The sequence below is a fragment of the Gracilinanus agilis genome, chromosome 5 (assembly GCF_016433145.1).
Source record: "Gracilinanus agilis isolate LMUSP501 chromosome 5, AgileGrace, whole genome shotgun sequence".
NCBI classification, from domain to species: Eukaryota; Metazoa; Chordata; class Mammalia; order Didelphimorphia; family Didelphidae; genus Gracilinanus; species Gracilinanus agilis.
The window spans coordinates 123663131-123688200 of NC_058134.1; the positions used below are offsets into that span (position 1 = coordinate 123663131).

At 39.0% G+C, this 25070-nt stretch overlaps 1 protein-coding gene across 3 annotated transcripts in view; it reads left to right on the forward strand.

Moving 5' to 3' along the window:
- Positions 1 to 22617, forward strand: part of RBM28 (RNA binding motif protein 28) — a 40846-nt gene extending 18229 nt beyond the window's left edge. For 2 of the 3 annotated variants that reach the window (XM_044679839.1, XM_044679841.1), the window contains 10 exons: positions 3667 to 3776; positions 8665 to 8738; positions 9637 to 9772; positions 11481 to 11545; positions 16621 to 16779; positions 18844 to 18993; positions 19275 to 19349; positions 20503 to 20759; positions 21352 to 21451; positions 22087 to 22617. In XM_044679839.1, the coding sequence (XP_044535774.1) occupies positions 3667 to 3776; positions 8665 to 8738; positions 9637 to 9772; positions 11481 to 11545; positions 16621 to 16779; positions 18844 to 18993; positions 19275 to 19349; positions 20503 to 20759; positions 21352 to 21451; positions 22087 to 22221 (1261 nt within the window). In that variant the 3' untranslated portion in view covers positions 22222 to 22617. The remainder of the gene's footprint in view (positions 1 to 3666; positions 3777 to 8664; positions 8739 to 9636; positions 9773 to 11480; positions 11546 to 16620; positions 16780 to 18843; positions 18994 to 19274; positions 19350 to 20502; positions 20760 to 21351; positions 21452 to 22086) is intronic. The other variant, XM_044679840.1, reaches the window with a different exon arrangement.
- Positions 22618 to 25070: the final 2453 nt, after the last annotated feature.

Consider the following 25070-nt stretch of genomic DNA (forward strand, 5'->3'; position numbering starts at 1 on the left):
ACTGATTGCCATCTCTCCTTGCTGGTTCTGTATTATAGATCACTTCATGTGAGAGATTTTCAGGATGCTGTCCTCCTCCCACTTTTCCTTTTTAGCTGCACTTTTTTCTTTTATAGCCTTGCTCCCACAGCTTTAACAATTACTTCCATGCAAATGACTCCTAAATCATTGTTTCTAAGCAAGACCTTCTTCTGGGATCTAGACTTGTGTCAAGTCAATAGTTAGTAAACATTTATTACACACCTAAAATGAGTGAGGCATTTTACTAGGCACTTGGGATACAGATATAAAAAAGAAAGACAGTTCCTGTCCTCAAGGAGCTTACCTTCCAGTGAGAGAAGACAGCACATAAAAGGAAGCTGGAAAGTAGGAGTGAGAATACTGATGAGATGTGAATATAACAAGACTGACTGGGTTTTGTAAGATGTTGCTATTTCCCACTGATGAACTTACTTTGGGTGTGCTGGAGAAGCTGGAGAGTTCCAAAATGAGTTGAGTACAGGCAGTAGGAAATGAGATGTCTAAGGATTTCTGATAACTTTTATTGCCTTTCTCTTTAAGCCTGCCATGTCTTCATACTTGATCATTTCTTTCTGTGGTACCACTGTTTACTATCCCTCTCAAGTTTGAAACTTTGGGCTGTTTCGTTGTTTTTTTTTTAATCCTTATCTTCTGTCTTAGAGTTGATATTAAGTATTGGTTCCAAGGCAGAAAAGGGGTAAGGGCTAGCCATTGGAGTTGTGATTTGCCTAGGGTCACATAGCGAGGCAATATCTGAGGCTAGATTTGAACCCAGACCTTCCCATCTCTAGGTTTGGCACTCTTTCCACTGAGCCGCCTAGCTGTTCCTAACTTGACCTATATTTGACTTCTCTTTTAAGCTCTCATATTTCATCAGAACCAAGTCCTTCTGGTCCTGCATTATAACATCTCTGACATCCTTTTCCTCTGTTTTTTTTAATTCTTATTTTTTCCCAATTAGCCAAAATCTATTTTCTCTCCTTCCTCTCTCCTCGTGCACTAATGAAAAAGAAGCTCTTACATAAATATATTTGTGTATTTTTATATTACATATATGTGTGTGTGCATGCTACATATAGTCAAGCAAAACAGATTTCCATATTGGCCATGTTCAAAAACTATGTTTCAATCTGCACTTTGAGTTCTGTCCCCTTTCTGTCAGGAGGTAGGCAGCATATTTCATTATTAGGTCTCTGGAATTGTGATTGTCATTAGATTGACTAGTTCTGAAGTCTTTTAAAGTTGTTTTTTATGATATTGTTTATAGTGTTATTATTGTAGAAATTTTTCTTCTGGTTCTGCTCATTTCACCATGCATCCTTTCATACAAGTTTTCTCAGGTTTCTCTGAAACCATCTGCTTCATCATTTTTGCTCAACAATTTTTCATCACCTTCATATGCCATATATTGTTTCCCATTGATGGGCATGCCTTCATTTGCAGTCTTTCTCTCTACAAAAAGAGCTGCTATAAATATTTTTGTATATGTATGACCTATTTTTTGTTCTTCAGGTGTAGAGGTTGTAAAGTATTGCTGAGTCAAAGGACATGCACAGTTTAGAAACTTTTGAGGCATGTTAACAATGCATTAATTGTGCCTGACAGTGCCTACTGTCCTCTAACATTTAGTTAGGGTCCTCTAACATTTGTGATTTCCATTTTTTTTGTCAACTTTGCCAATCCAGTGGATGGGAAGTAGTACTTTAGAGTTGTTTTAATTTGCATTTCTCTAAATCTTAGGGATTCAGAGCATTTTCCATATGACTTTTGATAACTTCAATTTCTTTCTCTGGAAACTGTCTGTTCATATTCTTTGACCGTTTATCAACTGGGGAATGGCTCTTAAATGTTTGAATTCATTCCTCACTTATCCCTGACATGAGATGTGTATCAGTGAATCTTGCTGCAAAAAATTTTTTCCCTTAATTTCTTGTTTCCCTTTTGATTTTGTTTGTGCACAATTGGTTTAATTTTATGTAATTAAAATTGTCCATTTTACCTCCTGAGAAGCTCTCTGTTTGGTCATGAGCTCTTTTCCTTACCCATGTATCTGACAGGTAATTTCTGCCATACCCCTTTAATTTGTTTATAGTATCACCTTTACATCTCTATCATGTGCTCATTTGAAGCTTTCCTGAGTATGTGGTGTGAGCTGTTACTCAGTCTTCCCAGCAGTTTTGTTTAATGGTGATTTTTTTACCACCAATATCTGAGATCTTTGGGTTTGTAAAGTACTAGGCTGTTGTACTTGTTTCTTTCTCTTTATTGCATTCCACCTCAGTTCCACTGATTGACCATTCTATTTCTTGACCAGTACCAGATCTTTTTGATGATGACTACCTTGCAATAGATTTTAAGCTCTGGTACTGCTAGGCCCCTTTCCTTCTCAGTTTTTTTTTTATTATTTGATTTTAATTTTGTTATATTTTTCTAACTATTAAGTAATCTCTTGATCTTTCTTTTTCTATAATTTTATTCTAAAACAGGTCCTCATTATCACTTGCATGAGCTATTATAATTGCCTTTTTTGTGGATCTTCCTGCCTCTACTCTTTTCTTCCAGACTATCTTTCATACCAATGCCAGATTAAACATTTATAATGTCATGTACGATCTAGGCACCTTGGGTAAAAATAAAAAAATGAAACAGTCTCTGCCCTATCAAGAATAAGAGGAGAGGGAGATAGCATGTACATATAAAAAAATGTCCAAAATAAAAGTAAATTACTTACTGCAGTTTATTTTGCCCCCAGACACAGGCTTCTTTTTTGTTATTACTTGAGACTTCCGTGAAGATAATTTTATCACAAAGAATAATAGGAAGAGAAAAAAATCTGAAGTTAGAATATAGTGCTCTCAGAACCAATGAGACCATTTCTTACAAATTCTCTACTAGTAAATAATATGGGAAAGGAAAGGAATCAAACAGATGTACAAAAGATGGAGAGAATGGGGGAGACCAAATAAAGCATGTCTCAGGATGGAATGCTGTTGGAGACATCCATCTGTTCTGTTCTGTTCTGTGTGAAATAATTGTGCACAGAGTTTATGGTAGCTACTTAAGGAAAAAAAGTCAAACTGTCGATTTGTATTAGAACTCATTTTCTCTATTCCTGGAATAGTGTGTACAGCTGGGGAAATACGGAATTTTAACATTGTGTTGAAATATTAGAAAACAAATAATGTTTCCAACATTCCTAAATCTTATCTAGAAAAAAAAAAGATTTGTAACTGTTTTCTTTTCTTTCAGTAAGCTTGTAAACATCTTGTGTTTTCTTTAAGTCTAGAAGTTTATTATTTAGAAACTTTTGCTTTTTTTCAGAAATTCAGCCAGAATCCCAATTTCTTTTTTTTTTTTTTTTAAGACTCTTACCTTCTGTCTTAGAATTGATATTAAATGTCACTTCCAAAGCAGAAGATAGGTAAGGGCTAGGCAATTTGGGGTTAAGTGATTTATCTAAGGTCACAGCTAGGAAATTTCTGAAGTCAGATGTGAACCTAGGTCCTCCCATCTCCACTGAACCACCTTGCTGCCCCATAATCCTGATTTCTTTGCCATGTGATCAGCATTTCAGACAATGAAGGTACAAAGGAAATTTGCATTTGTGTTGGTGACCCTCTTATGACTTCTGATTGTCTTTCATAGAAACCTGTCCTTTGACTCAGAGGAGGAAGACCTGGGGGAGATCCTCCAGCAATTTGGGGACCTTAAGTATGTTCGTATCGTCTTACACCAAGATACAGAGCATTCCAAAGGTAACTGTTGGCAGCCAGTCAGGGCCTTAAGAAGTCTGGAGTCTGCTGCTATTGCTGTTAAATGCATTCATTTTTTTCTTTTTTAATGTAATTTTATTTTTAAAATATTTTTCCATGGTTACATGATTCATGTTTTCACCCTCTTCTCTTCCCTGTCCCCTCCTGGAGGTGACAAGCAATTTTTCTGGGTTATACATGTATTAACACATTCATTTTTGATTGAATATTTACTATGTTCAGGGTATGTACAAGGTACTGAGGGAGATGCAAATAACCCAATTTATTTAGCCATTGTGTCATTTGGAATTATAAGCCCTGGGGGACTACAACTCCCAGGACTCTCTCTGCTACAACTGTCTCCCAGGGCTTATGATAATTCCAAATGACATACCATTCACCAATTCAATCCATTCAACCAGAAGTTTTTTTGTTTTTTTTTTTTAAACCCTTACCTTCTGCCCTAGAATCAATACTATGTATTGGTTCCAAAGCAGAAATGTGGTAAGGGCTAGGCAATGGAGGTTAAGTGACTTGTCCAGGTTCACACAAATAGGAAGTTTCTCAGGTCATATTTGAACCCAGGACCTCCTGTCTCTAGGCCTGACTCTTAATCCAATGAGCTACCCAGCTGCTCCCTGAATTTTTTTTAAATCCTTACTTTCTGTCTTTTGAACAATTCTGAGACAGAAGGGCAAGTGCTATGCAAATAGGTTTAAATTACTTACAGCTAGGAAGTGTCTGAAGCCAGATTTGAATCCAGGACCTTGCATCTTTAGGCCTGGCTGTCTATATACTGAGTTACATAACTTCCCCCAGCAGAATTTTTTAAAATCATCTGTTATTTCCAAGCTTCTTTGCTCAACGGTGGGAAAACAAAGACAAGTGAAAAGCAGCTCTTTGTCCTCCAGGACAGAGTTGGGGAATCGGCATGGAAACAGAAGAGGGAGAGAGCACTAACTAAAAGGGATTAGGAAAGATGTCTCTTAAGTGATGGCTCATAGCTGCACTTTGAAGGAAGCCGGAGATGCTAGGAGCTGGAAGGATTCAGGTATGACAGCCTGGTTAATGGTGTAGAATTAAGAAGTGGAATATTGAGTTTGGGGAACAATACATAGGCCAGTTTGGCTAGAACATAGTGTGTGAGGGGAAATAGTGAGAAATCAGCTTTGAAAACTGGCCTGGAGCCAAAATGTGATGGGCCTTCATCGCCTTTAGGGGAACTGGTATTTTATCTCAAAGGCCATGAGGGTGATCAGGATAGTGACATATCAGGCTTGCTGAGGAAGATTATTTTGGAAGCTCTGTGGAACATGAATAGGAGAGAAGAGTTCAATTAGGAGATTATAATAAGAGTCTAGAGAAGCTGGGATGAGGATCTCATTTAGGAAGTCGTGAATAAAGAGGAGGAAATATTTGTAAGGTAAATCTGATAGAATTGAGGAGACTTGGCTACTGATTGGATATGATGGGGATTAAGAAGGAAAAAGGAGAGGAGGGAGAGAGTTCAAGGTGACTCCAAGATTATAAACATGAAAGATGGGAAGAAGAGTAGTTCTTATAGAATGAGGTAAATTTGGAAGAGGATTGGGTTTGGGGGAAGTTTTTACTTGTTGAGCTTGGAATGTCTGTGGGTCATCCAGTGTGAGATGTCCCCTAGATAGTTGGTGGGATTGTAGTTTGGAGAGACATTAGAGCTGGCTCAGTAGAGCTGGCTAGCATGTTCTTCAAGGTGATAATTAAATAGATGGTAGTTGATTATATTACCAGAGAAAAGGTCTAGAGATAAAGAACACAGCCAAGGCTAGAACCTTGAACTCAGTTGGTGATTAAGGGATTTTGGTCCTAATCCTGTGCTAAACTTGGTCACATAGAGATTACCTGGGGGATAGAGCTGACATTGGGATTGCAGGTTGTTGATTTATAATCATTTAAAGAATTAGATCAGAAAAATCAGGATTCCATTTCTTGGCTCCGACTATGTGGACCCAACCTGCCTATCCTATTTGGCTGCCTTGAAAGTAGAACAACTTAAAATGTTTTTGATGCAAAAATTAGTAAGAAAATGTGTCCTGAAATAGATCACAAGAAGAGAAATATAAATTGACTTTTTTTTTTCTTGATTGTGTTTATCTAAATTTAAAATGTAATGGCAGCTCATATGTCCACAGAACTATTTGGACATTACCTAGCTACTTTATGTAAGAAAGGAAAATTACAGGATAGCTTGATTGCATTTGCAAGTGATTTTAGGGATGCTGCATCCCAGTGCTTCATGGTATAGGAGCAAAGAAAGCTTTTTCTACCCAACCTGGATAAGTCAGCACTTCTCTGGGTAGAGAATGTTGAATTTAGATTTTTAACATTTGTAAAAATGATCTGGAAGAGCCAGTGCACACAAGAATACTTATGCAGATGGCACTTATTTCTTCGAGGTAGTCATGTGCTGCCATGTTGAGAGGCATAAATGGTAGGGAGAATTCATCAGACTGTGGGAGGAGGCAGGCAGAAAAGGAGCAGATGAGCTTCAGTGTTGGCAAGAGAAAAAAGTGCCATTTTGAGGAAAAAAAATAACTTGAATTATACCTATTAAGAGAATTAGTTTTGAGCTATCCTTAGCAGGGGATCTTTTTAGTTATTCCAGATTCTTCCCTAACAGTAATCTTCTACCCAGAATATTCCTGCATCCAAAAAGGTACCACCTCACACCTATAAGATTTAATACTTTCCTTTGCTGCCAGATAGGTCAGTGTTAGAGGGGATGTGGTAAAATTGAGACATAAATGCATTGTTGGGAAGTTGTGAACTGATCCCACCCACTCTGGAGGGCAATTTGGAACCATACCCAAAGGGCTATTAAACTGTACATACCCTTTGATCTGGTAATACCACTATTACAGGGTCTGTATCCCAAAGATATAATAAAAAAGGGAAAAGGACCCACTTGTACAAAAATATTTGTGGCAGCTCTTTTTGTGGTGGCAAAGAATTGGAAATCGAGGGGCTGTCCATCAATTGGGGAATGGCTGAACAAATTGTGGTATGTGTTGGTAATGGAATACTATAAGAAATGAGAAGCAAAATGATATTTTGAAAAAGCCGGAAAGATCTGCGGGAACTGATGCAGAGCAAAATAAGCAGAACTGGGAGAACATTGTACATAACAACAGCAATATTGGATGATGATTATCTGTGAACACTTGGCTACTCTCAGAAATGCAGTGATCTGGGACAATCCTGAAAGATGGGAAATGGTATCCACCTCCAGAGAAAGAACTGTTAAGAGTTGTCTTTCACATCAGTGCATTTTTAGTTTTAATTTGGGATTTTGTTTGTGTCTGACTTTGCTCTTACAACAGTGACCAATATGGAAGTATGTTTTGCATGACAATAAAATACCCTGAAAAAACAAAAAGGTCAAAAACATTGAGAAGAATGTTAGAAATGAAACAAAAAAGATTATCTCACTTGCAAAATGATAATGGAGTTAAAATCACAAGGAAGTAGGTGTCTACTATATAAGTTTTTTTAAAACTTTTAGTTTGAATATAGACTTATCAGAAGATAAAGCTTTGAATAGCATGGAATGAAGGGTTCTCCAAATTAGAGGATCTAGAACTGAGAAGACAACCCACTCTGTTACTTTGTGACAGGCAAAACAAGATAGCTCAAATAGGGCTTCTTGAGGGACGGGCAAAATATGGCATGTGCCAGGGGTGCCAGGTGACTGTCACCCCCTCTATTTCCTCTCAGACCCTGATAGAGACAGCTCATGACTCCTTGCCCAAGAGCCCTGGGAATTGTGCCCCTCAGTTCACTGGCCTTTTTTCTAGCTTGGTACAGCCCTCCCTTCCCCCTCCATGGAGAAAAGACCTGAAAACTCCTTCTGTAGATGCCATAGCTCTTCTCAGTAGCTATAGCTACTGAAAACCCAGAAAAGAAGGTTTTCAGCACCAGAGACCTTGGCTCTTTCAAGTGGAAAAGGATCTCATTTTAACCAGTGGAGAGAACACTGAAGAAGATGTGTCACTGGCTGCCTTGCTGCCAAAGGATTAGATGAGATAACCATCAAGTGCTTGTGCCTGCCACATAGTAGGTGCTTAAGAAATGCTTTTTCCCTCCATCCCCCTAGCCTTCATGCCTGTTCATCTGACTTAAAACTAAACCTTTGTCTCTGGGTTACTTCCCTCTTAGTGTGAGCTTTTTGAGAGCAACCATTATTCTGCTTTTCTGTGTATCCTCAGTGCTTAATTAATACAATGCTTTACTCTTGTTAAGGACTTAATAAATGCCTTTTAAGTCATTTATTCATTGAAAAAGATAGTTTGGACATAAATGAAAGGAGCACTGATTTCCACAGCAGAATCCCTATATTCAGTCACTAATGTGAGCTCAAGTTTTTCGAATGTCTTCCAACTCTGGAAGGGGCAGTTAGTTGGTAAGTGACCCATTAACCTCACTCTTTCAGAATAATAAAATTAGCAATATCTATGAATCCTGAAAAACAACTTGGAGTTATTCAAGAAAAATAACTAAGCTCTTCAACCTTTGACCTATCAATCCTCTCTTGGACACATGCCCCATGGAGGTCAGAGACAGAAAGAAAGGTGCCATATATATACCAGAAGATTCATGGCAGTACTTTCTGTGGGCGGGCCTTCCTTGTAACCCTCAGGCTGTCTGCTACAACTTCTTGCCAATGCTGAGAAGTAGGGTATCTTGCTGAAGAAGAGAAATTTGGACAAGCCATTAGGACAGAGAGAAGGAGAGTTAGGAAAAAGGTTAGCTCTCTCTAAGGATATGCCATCAGTGGCATCACAGCCTCCACAGTGTATTGGGCTTGACTTCTTGATGTCCCCTAGAAAGGTGGCTCATTTCTCTTTTTCTCCAGGTTGTGCATTTGCCCAGTTCATGACTCAGGAAGCAGCTCAGGCATGTCTTGCAGCGGCTTCTGCAGAGACTGAGGTAAGATGTTTTATGCCATAGTGATTTCCATGGCAAAATCTGATAGGGCCAACACCTTTGATTATTGTCAGCCCTTGATAAGCATTGAGATTTAGAGGATAGAAAGCTGATTTGAGGATCAGGAAAAACTGGGATCTAGTACTGACTCTGAAACAATTTGGCCGTGTGACCCTGGTCAAGACATTTAACCTCAGTGTAGCTGGGCAACTTTCTTTTTATTTTTTTTAAACCCTTATCTTCTGTCTTAGTTTCAGTTCTAAGACAGAAGAGTGACAAGGGCCAGGAAATGGGGGTTAAGTGATTTGTCCAGGGTCATACGGCTAGGTATTATCTGAGGCCAGATTTGAATCCAGGTCCTCCCAACTCCAAACCTGGCACTATTTACTCTGTTACCTCGACCTGTGCATCTTTCTAAGACAAATAGGTTAGGAGTTGATGCTAAGTGTAGATGGGACTATATTGCTAATGACATTCTAGAACAGGATGATTTTTTTGTTATTTTGTATTGCCATGATTCTGTTCTCTTTAATAAAGTGAATCCTTGTTTGTTCTGGTAGTAGCCTTGCCTGTAGTACAAAGTATTTGCCATTTTACAAAGCCATACCAATTTGATTCTGCTTTCTGGACAATTTTGATAGCTAGGGACTATTCGGGGTCAGTAGTAAGTAAAGGCTTGCTATTTGCAAGTATTTGTTATTGTGTCTTAAGTCTAGAAACTGGTACACCTTAAATGGTATACATTGTTACCCCTAGGCCTGAATATCCTGAATTTGTGTTTTAGATAGAAAGATTTGGATTGCCCTTCCACTGAATTGCTTGTTAAATGCTTAAGTGTTTCTGTCTATCTATCTGTGTCTACCTGCCTCACTTAATAGACTGAGGATATATTTTATTGTAGGATGGAGGGCTCAAGCTGGATGGCCGGAAGCTTAAGGTGGACTTGGCAGTGACCCGGGATGAAGCTGAAAAATTGCGATCCAAGAATGTAAAGAAGCAAACGGGAACACGGAACCTCTATTTGGCCAGAGAAGGCTGTGAGTAAGAGGAGATGAAGTGCACAGTTCCAGGGTCCAGGAGAATGCCACAAATACTTTTTGGTTGATACATTTTTCACAGCTACATTCTCATATCTCAGAAAAGATTCAGCAATAATGTATTGGGGGGGGAGGGGGGCAGCTGGGTAGCTCAGTGGATTGAGAGCCAGGCCTAGAGATGGGAGGTCCTGGGTTCAAATCTGGCCTCAGACACTTCCCAGCTGTGTGACCCTGGGCAAGTCACTTAACCCCCATTGCCTAGTCCTTACTGCTCTTCTATCTTGGAGCCTATATACAGTATTGACTCCAAGACAGAAGGTAAGGGTTTAAAAAAAATCTATTCTGGGTAAAATTTTTGCATTGAAAACCAAAAACTATATTACATGAAGAGATTCATATGACTTCTAAGATTCAGGTTCTAAATCCTGTGACCTTCTGGTTCTATTCATTAATTCAGAACTATTTTTTAAGCACCTTTTATGCATTATTCTAGCTTTTTAGATAGTTGGCTTTAATTAGTTAGGATATGTCTTTCCATGTTGTGGAAAAATCAGGTCCTTGTATCTTCTTTGCCAGGCTGCATTTAAACATTTCACCAGAAGCTGGGCAGAAGCAAAGAGAGAGGATCAAACTCAAACCAGGAATCTTTTCTTCTTGTCACTATTTTTGCTAAAAGGTTTAGTGGGAGTATAGTTTTGAACCAATTGCTAACAATATGATTTTGGATTCTTGATTCTTCCCTTTTTCATAGTTTAAGGAAACTCAGTATGAGAGCTCCCTCTTCACAGGCAGATCAGCAGTTCACCTATAACTTTCAGTTGTAGCTTCTCCTGAGGACATTTAGATTTTTTTTGTCTTTCTTGCAGTTACATAGTTGCTGTGTTTCAGTGGCATCTCTTGACCCCTAAGGCTTCCTGACTCAACTATCCCTTCTTGTCTTGAACTCTGCTGCTTCTCATTAATGTAAAGTTATCTCTAAAAAGCCAGAAACAACACTCCTAACAGCAGTTCCCCACAGACAAAATCATGGAGCCCTCAGAAAAATCCAGAACTATTCCAAGTGCTGTACTGTGTTCTTCCAAGCCATGTTTAGAACTTTAAAAAAATTTGATCCTCCCATCTTTAATATTTTCTGCTCTTACTAGTTCCATATTTGGACATCTTCATGGATGGCTTTTATCTACTCCGAGTGCCAGTGAAAACTCACCAAGATTGGTTTATTTGTGTACATTTTATATTCTTCCCATATAATGTAAGTTCCTTGAGGACAGAGATTGCTTTCATTTTTATTTTTGTATCTTCAGTGCCTAGCACAATGCCTTTCACATAGAAAACCCTTACTAACTATTCCTTGAGTTATGAGTCTCTAATTCACTCTGTGGGTAATGACTGCATATCAGGGACTAGGGACGTTTGCCTTGTAGATATCTGTACAATACAGATTGTTGGGTTCTACTTCCTGGTTTCTCCATCTAACATTCTCCATACATATTCAACCTCTGTGAAAACAAAATGTTCACTGTTTTAGACTTTAGGGCAGTTCTCAGTTCAGAGAATTGTAGCCTCTTTCTAGGCTGTACTGCTGTGTCCTAACCAGCACAGCCCTCTGGGTCTTGAATGCCCTTTGCATCATTCAGAAAACATTCCTCTGATTGCTCAGTGAAAACTCCCTTGGTGACCTCCTGGCCTTTTGCCCCCTTTTTTGCAGTGATTCGTGCTGGGACAAAAGCTGCAGAGGGTCTAAGTGCTGCTGATATCGCCAAGAGAGAACGGGTAAGCATACCTGGAACCAGCTTTTAGGTGCTGGCAATCTGAAAATGTCTGTGTGCATACTATGAACTTAGTACTGTGGAGTATTAAAGAGATGACTACAAGGCAGTTCCCGCCTACAAGGGGCTGACAGTCTCTTTCAGAGAAGGCATACATGTGAACCACTTAATGAAGTACATACATCAATATCATACAGCATCTGAAATATCTGCAATCTCGTTGGTGTATCTTTCTACCAGTGCAGGTTACAGCTATGTGATCTTACCTTACTTAGGTGATCTCCATGGGCTGATATGGCTGAAAAAAATTCATAACCTGATGGCAACCCAAGACCTGCCCAAGCTTGTACTTTGCATAACCTTTAAGAACCAGGGTTATTTCTTCATGATGAATTTGTGATGAATTATTAGAGTAGATCTTTAGTGGAGGGTCAGTTTTATATCTTAATACCGTAAATTACTGAATTGTATAGTACTGAGATTAGGGAAAAATATAATCAGATTCTAATCAGGTAAGTGCAAAAAAAATTAGAAAAGATCAATGTCAGTTTGAGCTGGAGTCATCAGGAAAGCTTCTTCCTAGATGTGGGTCTTCGAGCTAAGTTTGGAATCATAATATTACAGTTATTGAAATGATACAAGTTTAACTGTTTGGATGCATGAGATAAAGAAGTGTGAGAAGCTAATTAATATTAATCCTAATATTATGAGCCCAGAAATTATTAAATAGTAGGAGTTTAGTAGGAAGCACAAGTTCTGTAGTACACAATGGTAGGATTTGGACCATGCCCATTGACTCCAAATCCTATGTTCTTTTCACTACCCTAGTGTGCTATTGTTCAGCTCATAGCTTTCCATTTTGCCTACAAAGATGCCTCGGGTGTTATTTCTGTGGTATGCTGGAGCCAGCTCATACTTGTTCATGAGAGGTTAAATTTTCACTCTGAACATTTACACTCAGAAACTGGCAAAAAGGACTTCATTATTGTCTTGTTACTTGTCTAGACTTAAAGTAATAGAGAAAATATTAATAATGCAGATTCAACTTGAGTGTGTTGTGCACACATTTTTTTTTCCCTTAGGAAACTGATTTCGTTAGACGTTTACCAGCATACTCCTAAGTATTATGCTGTGCTTTGCCAAAATCCAGCTATATTTTGTCCATGATATTCACATATACTCTAGTAATCCTATTCAAAAAGAAATGAGGTTAGTCTAGCATGGCTTGTTCATCTTTGATTTAAATTTAATTAATTAATTTTTAAACTTTTACTTTTTGTCTTAGAATCAATATTAATTCTAAGGCAAAAGAGCAGTAAGGGGTAAGCAATTAGGGCTAAGTAACTGGCCAAGGGCCAAATAGCTAGGAAGTGTCTGAGGTTAGATTTGAACTCAGGTCCTCCTGTCTCCTAGCCTGGAACTTTATCCACTGAGCTACCTAGCTGCCCCTGGCATAACTTGTCCTTGAAGAGCTCATGCTGATTTCTCATGACCACATCTTCCCTTTCTAAGTGCTTACAGACTGTCTTTAATAAACCATTCTAGTTTTTTTTTTTTAATCAGGAATGTATATTGTAGGCCTATTGTTTGAAATATCTACCTTCTCCTTTTTCAAAATCAGGACATTTGAAGAATGAGTGGAGTATACATGGGCAAAAGTGATGCCTCTTTCTTCATTTCTCTTTCTCTGGGGTGAAAGGACACCACATCACTCTCTTAGCATCCTGTATTGACTATAAGGCCATAGAAATGTGACTGGATTTTTGAGTTGCTCATGAGATTATGTGTCTTAGGAATTTACACAAGCTGAGTAAACTTAAGCAAGTCATTTTATCATGTAGTAAGCATTTTTTTAAGCACTTACCTTCTCAGAATTAGTACTGTATATTGGTTCTAAGATAGAAGAGCAGTAAGAGCTAGGCAGTGGGCTAGAAAGCATCTGAGGCTGGATTTGAACCCAAGACCCATCATCTCTAGGCCTGGCTCTCAATCCACTGATTAAGTTCCTGCTCTGTGCTTGGTGCTGAGGATACAAAGACAAAAATTAAACAGTCTCTGCCAGGAAGGAGGGAAAAGGGAAGGCTGCATTTCCATACATAAGGATGTACATAAGAAACATAAGATACTTTTGGTGGGGAGGGCAATAGGAACTGGAGTATCAGGAAGGGCTTCATGAAGAAGGTGTCTTTTGAGCCGAGTTGTGAAGGAAATGAGAGTCTTAAGAGGTGAAGATGAGAAAGGAAAATATTCCAGACAGAGGGAACAGCCAGTGCAAAGGCATGGAAGGGCAAAACAGTCTTATATGTGAGGTCAAGCAAGAAGGCTAGTTTGCCAGGATTGCAGAGATCAGGGCAGGGAGTCATGTATGACAGGGTTGGAAAGGTAGGTTGGGACCAGGCTGTGAAGGGCTTTAAAAACCCAACAGAAGATTTTATGTTTCATCCTAAAGGCACATTGGACAGTTGTAGGATCCAGAAAAGATCTCAATTAGGCTAATAGTCTGAATATTTTAAGCTGAAAATCAATCAGGATAATGTAAAGTCCGACCCTCGATAAAAAAATCAGCCCCACTGAGTACAAGATGAGGAGGTGTAGTTAGACAGCCTTTCTCAAAAAGACCTGGGGGCTTTAGAGGAATGCACTCAATGTTAGTCAGTGATATGGCAGCCAAAAAGGCTTATTCAGTCTTGGGCTGAGTTCAGAGAGGTATACCTTTTTAGGAGTAAGCTGCTAATCCTGCAGCTTTCAAATTATGAGATTGTACATCAAGAAGCCACTGGAATTTATTTAATAAGGAATGGTGATATGGTCAGACCTGTGTTTTTAGGGCAAGTCACTTGAACCGGCTCTGTGGAGGATTTGAGTGTCATGAGACTTGAGTCAGGGAAACCAATTAGGAGGCAAGAAAGAGATGAGGGCCCAAACTATAGTGGAGGCCAGACGAGTAGAGAGAGACAGGAACAATATGAAGGTAGACACAAGATTCAGCACCTGATTGAATGTATTTATTAGTTAAGATGAATGAAGTATCAATGATAACACCCAAGATTCTAAACCTGGGATGTTGGAAGAATGGTGTTACCCTGGACAGAAAATGGGAAATTTAAAAAAGAAGGGTTGTTTTGGGGGGTAGATAATGAGTTATGTTTGGGCTTGTTGAGTTTGTACTGCCTCTGAGACTTGGAACTTAAAAAGTCAAGTGAACAGCTGGATGATGGGCGACGGAAACTCATGAGAAACACTAAGGCTAGATATAGAGAACTGTGAGTCATCTGCATGGAGGTGATAATTAAATCCCTGGGAGCTGATGCAGTTATCAAGTAAGAGAATATAGAAAGAAAAAGAAGAGGACCCAGGAGAGAAGCGTGGGGTAGACCCATGATTTGGAGTGTCTCACAGGGCCTCAATTCTTCATTTGTAAAATAAAGGTGTTGATTCTAGGATCTTATGCTACTCCATTAGAATCCTTCCTTTAGTTTGGCATGGTCTGACCTTTGGGAATCTGCACCTTGGCCATTGATGCTTACTACTTTGATATTTCATAATCTCCTAGCAGCAGATGGATTAGGAGAATTTTTTTCAAAAAATTATTAGTCATGTTAAGTAACAATTTTTTGCTGTGTTAGGTAGGTACTTTATTAAATGAAAAAAGGTATCTTTACTCTCACAAAATTTACTTTATTTTCTATGATTTAGTTTTATTTCATTTTATTTTCCACATTCTTTCCCTTTCTCCTCCCATTGAAAAGCCAAGAAAAACAAAACCCATTACAAATATGTATAGTCATGCAAAACAAATTCCTTAGCCACATCCAAAAAAAGAGAAAGAAAATAAAATATTTTTAATTTGTTCTGTGTCTATCAGCTTTTCATCTGGGGGTGGATTGTTATTTAATTATTTTCAGTGGTGTCCCTCTTCCTGATCCCCTTTTGGGGTTTTCTTGGCAAAGATGGTTTGCTGTTGTCTTTTCCAGATTATTTTACAGATGAGGAAACTGAGGCAAGCAGAGTTGCAAAGGAAGTAAATGTCTGAGGCCAGATTTGAACTCAGGTCTTCCTGACTCTAGGCCTTGTACTTTATCCACTATGCCACGTAGCTGCCTCCTGGAGGTGTACAGTCTATTTCTTCATGAATCCTTTAGAATAGTGTTTAGTCATGATGTTGGTAAGAGTTCTTAAATCATTCAAAGTTAATGATCTACACAGTGATATTATTATTGTATAAGTTATTCTCCTGGTTCTGCTCACTTATACAAGTCTTCCCAGGTTTTTCTGAAACCATCGCTTTCATAATTTCTTACAGCAGAATAATGTTCCATCACATTCATATACCATAACTTGTTCAGTAAAATTGATTTAAAAAAAAAGACACAGCTTTAGTCCAGCTTAGATTGGCACAGATGCAATAGCATGAGCCTAAAATTAATACTGTGAAAAGTGACGAGCAAATATAAGAAATTAAAGACAGCATTTGAACAGAGACTGTATCTTTGGCTATTTAAGTAACCATACCGTATAATTCAGTGATGTGATTATAGGCACAGACATTCCTTTGCCTCAAGGTGGCAGAGTTGAATTTCTGTAAGATCTCATCCTTTGAGAATTTATCTTGTACTTCCAGAATAGACCAGCTAGCATAGCAAAGACATGCACCCAGGTCCCTCTTTAGGCTGGGTAAGACTGTATTATGGCCAGTCTTTTCCATTTTCCTGATATAGAGGATCATTAATGATGAGATTCCCTGCTTTTAAAAGGCAGTTCTTGTGGAGTTTTCAAAACACTGTATTTGTTTGGAACCAGATGACCTGGGATTGAGTTCTGTTCCTGTGGGACTTTGGGCTCTTTTTCATCTCATCTCACCTCACTTCTCTGATCTTCATCTAGAACCTACTTGTACTGCCTTTCTTACAGGGCTTTTGTGAGAATCAAATGAAATTACATAAAGCTCTGTGCAAAATGATGACTTTGGAGATGTCAGTAGCCAACTTCTTCCTCCTTGTTATCATTAATATTCTTTCTTCTTAGTCTTTGTTAAGGTTGGCTTGTACTCTACGAGCTCATTGTTCATTGTTCTTACAGTTTGAGCTTCTCAAACATCAGAAGCTGAAGGATCAGAACATCTTTGTCTCCAAGACCCGACTCTGTCTGCACAATCTCCCGAAGGCAGTGGATGACAAGCGGCTCAGGAAGTTGCTTCTGACTGCAACTGGAGGGGGGAGGGCCGTCCGCCTGAAGGAGGTGAGCAGTGTGCTCCTTTTCTCCCTTTGTTCTTCCTCTTTTCCTTTTCTTTTAAAGTATCCCTTTGGTGTTTATCCACATTTAAAGGAATGTGTGTCTGTGGTGGTGGTAGAGGTGGGTGGGAATGGACTATGCCAACATCTGTGACTCATTTGGTGCAGGCAGGGTTTGGGATTCAGTAATTTTTCTCTGTTCTGTGGTTTCAGACCACATTCCTAACTCATGCCAAGTGCTGGTCACAAGTGGGGCTTGCTGGGAATGGGTAGCTGAATCCATCACCACAAATCTATTTCATTATCCTCAACAACTAATTTTATTGACGGTCTGCCAGATATAAAGGATAGCATGTGGTTATAATTGAATGCATTTTTAATTTTGTATGTATTGAGACAATAACAACTGATATTTGTATAATGATTTAAGGTTAACAAAGCATTTTATAAACATTATCTCATTTGTTCCTTGTAACAACTTGTTTATTGGTCCAGACCTGTGATTTTATTAGGTGCAGGGAATTTCTTGTGTGGAAACTACTTTCATAGGTCCAGATTAGCAACTTATCTGTAGCTTAGAATTTCAGGGATTTCCCAGGAGCCACTGAAAGGTTACATGACTGGCTCTACATAGCTGATATTGTGAAACCCAGCATTGGTACTCCAACTTCAGTGCTGTCTTTCCTATTAGCATATTATTATTACATACTGATTTATACTGTTATTCGTTTTATATAAATCTTGTCTCCTCATCAAGATTGGAAGATCCTTGAAGTCAGTGGTCATACCTTGATCTTTAAAGCCCCTCATAGGACTTTGCACAATGTTGGGCATATAGATTCTCAGCAAAGAGTCATTACATACTGAATTCAGCATCTTAGTGACCTGAGGTCACTTAAACCTTGCCATAATTTAGCTATGACTTAGTGTCATTTTGCATGCTATTCTCCAAAAAACTAGTAATGACTTAATAGCTTTTGAACAGAAAATAAACCCCCTGAACTCTGAATGAGATTGAGTGTTCTCTCCATTTCTCTGGGTCTGTATGGTCTTCATGTTCTTCCTATACCTGGAATCCCCTTCCTGCTCAAATCCAATAGGCAACACTCCTTCCCTTCTTCAGGAAGGTCTCCAAGGGTAAGATTGGTATAGACATACTTCAATACTATAGCTTCCTCCACTTTCAAACACATAAATACTGAAGTTGACAAAGCTTATGTGCACTTAAATATTTTAGGAATCTGTAATTTCATCATACAGATTGCTACCACTTTTAAAAATTTAGTAGATGATCTTTAAGAATTACTGTGGCCAAAAAAAATTAATCACCCTTTGATTAGTTTGGTGATGAGCTGGGCTAGCTTTCTATCAACAGCCATGGCATCTTTCATTAGCTCTGTTCTTGAACACTTTCCAGTTTAGGAGATCCTGAGAGAATTTGCACCCTTTGAGGGTAGGATTTGAAAAAGCAGATTCACCTCTAAACCAAGATAAGGCTTTATTGTAGGGATCTAGGGAAGGAAATGACTACCTATTATTGAATTAACTATTGACAATTTTTTTTGTATTTAATTATCTTACCTTTCCTCATGTATATAAATTTGATATTCATGTTGATGTATATTTTTAGAATCCAAGATCCTAGAACTATGTCTATTTCATTTATTCTCTGTGTGCCCGTCCGTGTTTAGATAGTTTTCCCATTTTATTTTATTTTATTTTATTTTATTATTTCTTTAAAACCCTTACCTTCTGTCTTACAGTCAATACTGTGTATTGGCTCCAAGGCAGAAGAGTGGTAAGGGTAGGCAATGGGGGTCAAGTGACTTGCTCAGGGTTACACAGCTGGGACGTGTCTTAGGTTGGATTTGAACCCAGGACCTCCCGTCTCTAGGCCTGGCTCTCAATCCACTGAGCTACCCAGCTGCCCCCAGTTTTCCCATTTTAAGTAGCCAAAGAAATTGATGTTGTTGTTGTTACAGCCATCCATATCAAAAACTCACTGGAGGTCAGGGGAGATATCTTTTTCTCTCAGTCAGATCAACATTGTTCTTCTCTTGATTACCCACAGTGCCGAGTGATGCGAGACCTTAAAGGTACACATGGGAATGTTAAAGGTCAGTCCTTGGGCTACGCCTTTGTGGAGTTTGAAGAACACGAGCACGCCCTAGCAGCCCTTCGTCACATCAACAACAACCCAGATATTTTTGGCCCTCAGAAGGTAAGGGGCATCCTGCAGAGACATGTGATTTACCCAGGCTGTGCCAATATGTTGCTGTCCATTTCCCCCTTCTATTTGAATAGAGAGATGGGAAAAATTAAGGACGGACAGGTCATAAGGGGAATTCTAATTTTTATAAGTTACTCGTAGAACTAGTAAAACTTACTATTGTGTGAAGTAAGTAAATAGCAAGGCCTGACTTGCACTGTATACATACATGACCTATTATATATACAAGTGAAGATATTTGATTTAAGCCTTTTTTTTTTCTCCTTATACAGAGACCGATAGTAGAGTTCTCTTTGGAAGACCGCAGGAAACTAAAGATGAAGGAAATGAGAGCCCAGCGAAACCTGGTATAGACCTTAGGTTCTTGTTTTTGTAGCTGTTTAAAATGCCCTGTGTTGTTTGTTCTGCCAAGGCCCAGAGCTCAGGTCTCTCTTACTTCAGAGCCTTTTATATCCTTAACTCTTAATTATTCAGGGACCATCAGTTTGTTCTGCTTTTTCCTTAGACACTTCTTCCGTCTCCTGTTTCACATCTTGTTAAGCAAAACTGCACTATTCTAGAAGGAGGGCAGGAGACAGGAGAAACTCCAGACTAATATTGTTATTGGTTAGCAGCTCTAGTTAAAGCTTTTGGTCAGGATAAATGCTAAAGCTATTTTATTTTCAATATTATCTCTCCATTCTCTGTATTTTCACTGCTCTTTGGTTCACTATGCAGTATATAATTCATAGTGTAGTTTTTTTAATTAAAATTTTTAAAAAAAAAATCCTTACCTTCCATCTTAGGATCAATACTGTGTATTGTTTCCAAGGCAGAAGAGTGCTAAGGACTAGGCAATGGGGGTTAAGTGACTTGCCCGGGGTCATACAGCTAAGAATTATCTGAGCTCAGATTTGAAACCAGGGTCTTCCATCTTTAGGCTTGGCTCTCAATCCACTGAGCCACCTAGTTGTCACAACAGTGTAGCTTTAATAATATATTTCTTAAAAAAAATATGCACACTTATTTTGTTCTTATTTTATCTTCTTTTGGCTATTTAAAAATCATATTAACTTGCTTATTCAGCAAATGTTTAGGGTACGGCTCATTTAAATATGAAATCTAAATAGGACAGTAGGTCTGACCAAAAGGGAGTGTAAATTTAAGTGTTATTCAAGGACTTTTAATGTGCTATAAAAAGTAAACATGCAGTTATATATTGTCTAAAAATATTGTGTTACTGCTTTGGAAGCAGTTCAAAAGTTTCTTACTTTTAGATCCCAGGTATTTCCTTTCTTTCTTATCCTTACCAGATGAGGAGAGACTCTCCTCGTCTTCTCCTGACCCTCTGAGACAACTGTAATGCAGGTCAGGTGGCCATTACTGTTTTCTTCAGAGTATGCGGCTTCTTCTGATTCTACTCAGTTCATATAAAATCCATATTCTGCTGAGACTTGTCAGCAGCCAGGTTTCTTAAAGAAACCAGGTGGGAAACTCACTGTGAACTCTTGTTTTATGCAGCAGAAAATGAAATCAAAGCCTGTAGCTGATGAGCCCCCAAAAGACCTGCAGCAACAGCCTGGGAAGTTCCAGAAACATAAGGCTTCTCACAGCCACACACAGGGCCCAGGCAAGCTTCCCCTGAAACCAAAAGGGACGACACCAGGTTCATGGGCAGGATTCCAGACCAAGGCTGAAGTGGAGCATGTGGAGCTGCCAGATGGGAAGAAGAGGAGAAAGGTCTTAATGCTTCCTTCACACCGAGGGCCAAAAATCAGGTGGGAAGAAGCTTAGGGCAGCAGTGGGTGGGTGGAAAGGATGGAGGGTACTTTTTTTTAACTTAAATTTTTTTTTCAATTACATGTAGAAATAATTTTTGACAATTGTTTTCAGACATTTTATGATTCAGACTTTTCCCTTTTTCTCCCCTCCCTGAGGCAGTCTGATATAGGTTATGCCAGAACTTTCATTTAATATATATTTCCAGTATTCTTCATGCCATGACAGAAGACACATACCACACATACAATCCAAAACTCATGAAGAAAACTAAGTAGATGTCATGCTTTGTTCTGCACTCAGACTCTCAACAGTTACTTCTTTGTCTTTGTATAGCATCATAAGTCCCTTGTGGATATCTTCAAAATTTGCTTTGCTGATAGTAGTTTAGTCCTTCATGGTTGGCCATTGTACAAACAAAAAACCCCCAAAATTAGTTTTCCCTACTATGAGTCTAGAGATAAGTTGTAATAGTACAATGTTTGGCCTACTGAACTGTAAGAAAGACACCGTCTCTTTAATCGCTGGAATCCTGGCCTGTGTGGCCCCTGAGAGGTGACCCAGAGTGAATGCTTGGCTCTCTGATTGCAGAATGCGGGACAAGGGCAAGGCTAAGCCTCCTCCACCCAAAAAACCGAAGGTCCAAATGAGACATCAGAAACAGGAGAAGCGGCGCTCCATGTCTTTGCAGGTGAGGACAGTGTGATGGGCCTGCCACCTGCAGGCACGTTCTTGACACCTGTTATCTTAGGGAAGAGTTGGGGCTGGGCTGCAGCTGTCTTTCCTGAGTCCTCTTTCCAGTAGGGAAGGCCCTTTCTGAGTGTGCTGGGATAAGGGGGATAGGGAGGGATATGAGAACATCCAGGATTGGTGATGGTTCCAAGGGGCATTGCTCTCCTTCCAGGCTCATTCATGACTTCCCCTCTCTACAGATTCTTGGGAATAGTTCAGGCTGGAAAGGGTCTTTCTTTTAGACCTTAGCCAGGCTCTGGCCTGACATAGCTGAACTGATGAGGTAGCAGTCAGAGCTATGGCTCAAATCCTCAGACGCGCATCTCTGCCTTCTCCTTCAGGTTTCTAGGTTTGCTGCCTGTAGGTGTGGGGCACTCACAGAGATGCTCCTCTTTTTCTCACTAGTGGTAGAGAGATAATAGAGTTTTTTTGAGCTCTTCTCTGAGGAATCCTGTCAGATTTCTTGAATGGAATTTAGCTTGGGAAAGCTTCTTATTGATGAACAAGCCCTTTGAGTACTACATCCTTTGGATGGCCAAAGTAAAGGTGAGATTCTAGATTAATTCCCTTTTGCCTCTTTCGTTTCTCCTGCAGGTGCCAAAGAAAAAGGCTAAGGGAAATAAGTCAGAAATTCGATTCAACCAGCTGGTCGAACAGTACAAGCAGAAAATACTAGGACCCACAAAGGGAGCCCCTCTTGGAAAGAAGAGCAAATGGTTTGACACTTAACTATAGCAGTGAATGGCACAAATACCTGCCTCCTTTACTGCATTGCAGAACACCCTGTCCAGTAGTTTTGTGTTTTTCATTGTAGGAAAAAGATTATGGATTGCCAAGGGGGCATCTTCTTAGCCCTGAACTGTATGATTCTGGACAACAATTCCTCTCTCTGGATCTTATAGCCATAGAGAGAAATATCAGAAATGTTGCAATAATCATTTTGTATTTATATCTAGATTGTTTATGGAGCCGTATCTTATTGTTCCATATTTATTCTTGTTTCTCAAGCGGAAACAACTGTAAAAAAAATTCATTCTCATGTTGACTTTTAACATGTCTATTTTGATAAACATCCTGTCTCAAGGAAAAAATTTTACTGTTTTTAAAATAACAGATCATGCTATTCATGAACCATCATTATATTCTTGTGTCTAACTGCACAGTCTTTGTATACTGAATATGTAGAACTGCAGGTAAGAGTCAGAAGGGATGAAAAGTCCAAAGTGATGCTCCCTCATTTCATAGGTTTGCCCTCAGCATAACTACCTTAACTGTAGGTGAATTCTATGGCCCACTAGGCTTATCCCACGCATTAAGAAGTGCTGCCTTCTGTCCCCTCTTCAAATGCATCTTTTTGTGATACATTTACAAACCATATGTCACAACTTCTCAGCATATAGAGGAGGAAGTTGGGAGGGACACAGAGGCACAAACTTGCTACCATGGTTTGTCCCATGTCATATAGGTGTTTATCCATCAAAAGTTATAGTAGGAGGCAATAGGTGGCTCAGTTGATAGAGCACTAGGCCTGGAGATGGGCAGACCTGGGTTCAAATCCTCAGATATTAGTTGTGTGACCCTGGGCAAGTCATTTAACTTCCATTGTCTTCTGCTCTTCTGTTTTGGAACCAATACACAGTATTTATTTTAAGATGGAAGATAAGAGTTTTACAAAAATTATAATAAATAATCACAAAAGGGAAAGGAGAGGATCAAAATTTTGGGAACTGTCATCAGGACCTCCAAGGATGGAAAAAATTCCTAATGGTCTAGGGCAGGGGAAAGAAAGAATGTGATAGTGAGTTTAAAAAGTGCTAGATATTTGAAAATGCCATGAAAGCATTCCTAGTACCTAAAATATTTCAGACCAAGCCACCATCTTAACCTCTCACAGGCTCCAAGTTTTCACCTCAGTTTGTTTGAGAACATTTTCTGTGCTGATAGGTTTTTATTTTGTAATGCCAGTGGAAAGTTGGTTCATTTTGGGAAATCTAATTTATAACCACCTTTGCTGGAAATTATTATCCTTAAAGTAGGAGAGGAGATAGCTGTATTTATGCTTTAAAAGGTGCTGAAAATGAGTGTTGACAACCTTTACCCCAAGAGAGCGGAGAAAGATGTTTGGTTATATAACAGGAATATATGCTTGCATAAATGCATTGTCTTATTTTTTTTTTTTTAAATTCTCTTCTGAGGAAACAGAGCTTTCTGCATTGCTTGTCTACATTGGATTCTACTTGACTCAACAATTAAGTGACTTGAAAGTCAGCTGATTTCAGACATTCCTGTAATTAAAATTTGTATCTCTGCCAGTGCCTAGCATAGTGTTTTGTACCCAGCAGCCCATTAAGTATTTATCGAATGAATGAATGAATACCTCCTCCTCTGTGATGGAGCATTATTTCTACACCTAGCTCCCAGGACTAGGAAGTCCTGCTGTTTCTTCTCTCCCAATGTCAAATCCTGGGCAAGCCAATGACAGCTCTAATCTTATTTTAGGCCAACATGGTCGATGTGAAGAAAGTAAGGAAAAATGTTAAATGATACAATTACAATTGAACTATTTATAGTTATTATTCTACTACAATTGAACTATTTATAGTTATTATTCTACGTGGTGTTTGACCATGGCAGAGCAGTTAGCTGGGAAAAATAATCTTCAAGCCAGAGCTTTCTGTGGGTGGGGTAAAAATGGAGAAATAACAAAGGAGAATGAGGCCTTAGGGTAGGCAATAGCAGCCAACTAGGAATCTGTCTACAATGTGTCCTGGAAGACAAACTGGCCTGCCCCTTCATGTGTAACTTTGTGGCAACCTTCTGTATTACATTAATAAAATATGTTTACTGCAAAAAGTTTTCCTTATTTGTCTCAGGCAGCTAGAAGGGAAGTAGATAAAACACTAGATTAAAGTTGGGAAGATCCTAGTGGAAATCTTGACCTTAGGCATGAGCTATTTGACCTTGGACAAGTCACTGAGCCCATCTGCCTCAATTCCTTCCCCTGTTATATAGATGATAATAGCAATGTCCTATTATGAGGAATAAGTGAGGTAATACATGGGAGCTGCTTTGTAAATCTTTAATTGCTATGTAGGTGCTATTATTTTTTAAAGGCCCTAATTGATAACCAAAAAAATTGTAGCCCCTATCTGCAGGCCTGGGTGGCTGATGGAGTCCATAGGAATTATAAGCCTTAGCTGCAAGAAACTCAATTATTTAAAAAAACCAACAACCACAGCAATGAAGTACGTTCTTCTTTTATCTTCTCTCTGTCCCTCTCCCTTTTTTCTCTTTCTCACTGCCTCTGTGTCCTCAAGCTGACACCCCATCACCAGCATGCTCCTCTTAATTAAAAAATCCTTTTAACATCCTTTTAATGAGATTTTTTTTCCCTTCTGATGCCACTGTGGAAAAGAAATCTTACAACTCTCATTCCAGGGTGGGGAAAACTTTCCACGCCACAGTGAACCTCAAATAGAGGCAGGAGCCCAGAACAGTTTTACAATGTCATTCTTGCTGTTGGGGAGTTATGGAGGCTTGCTTTTCAATCAGAAAATAATAATAATTTAAAAACCCCA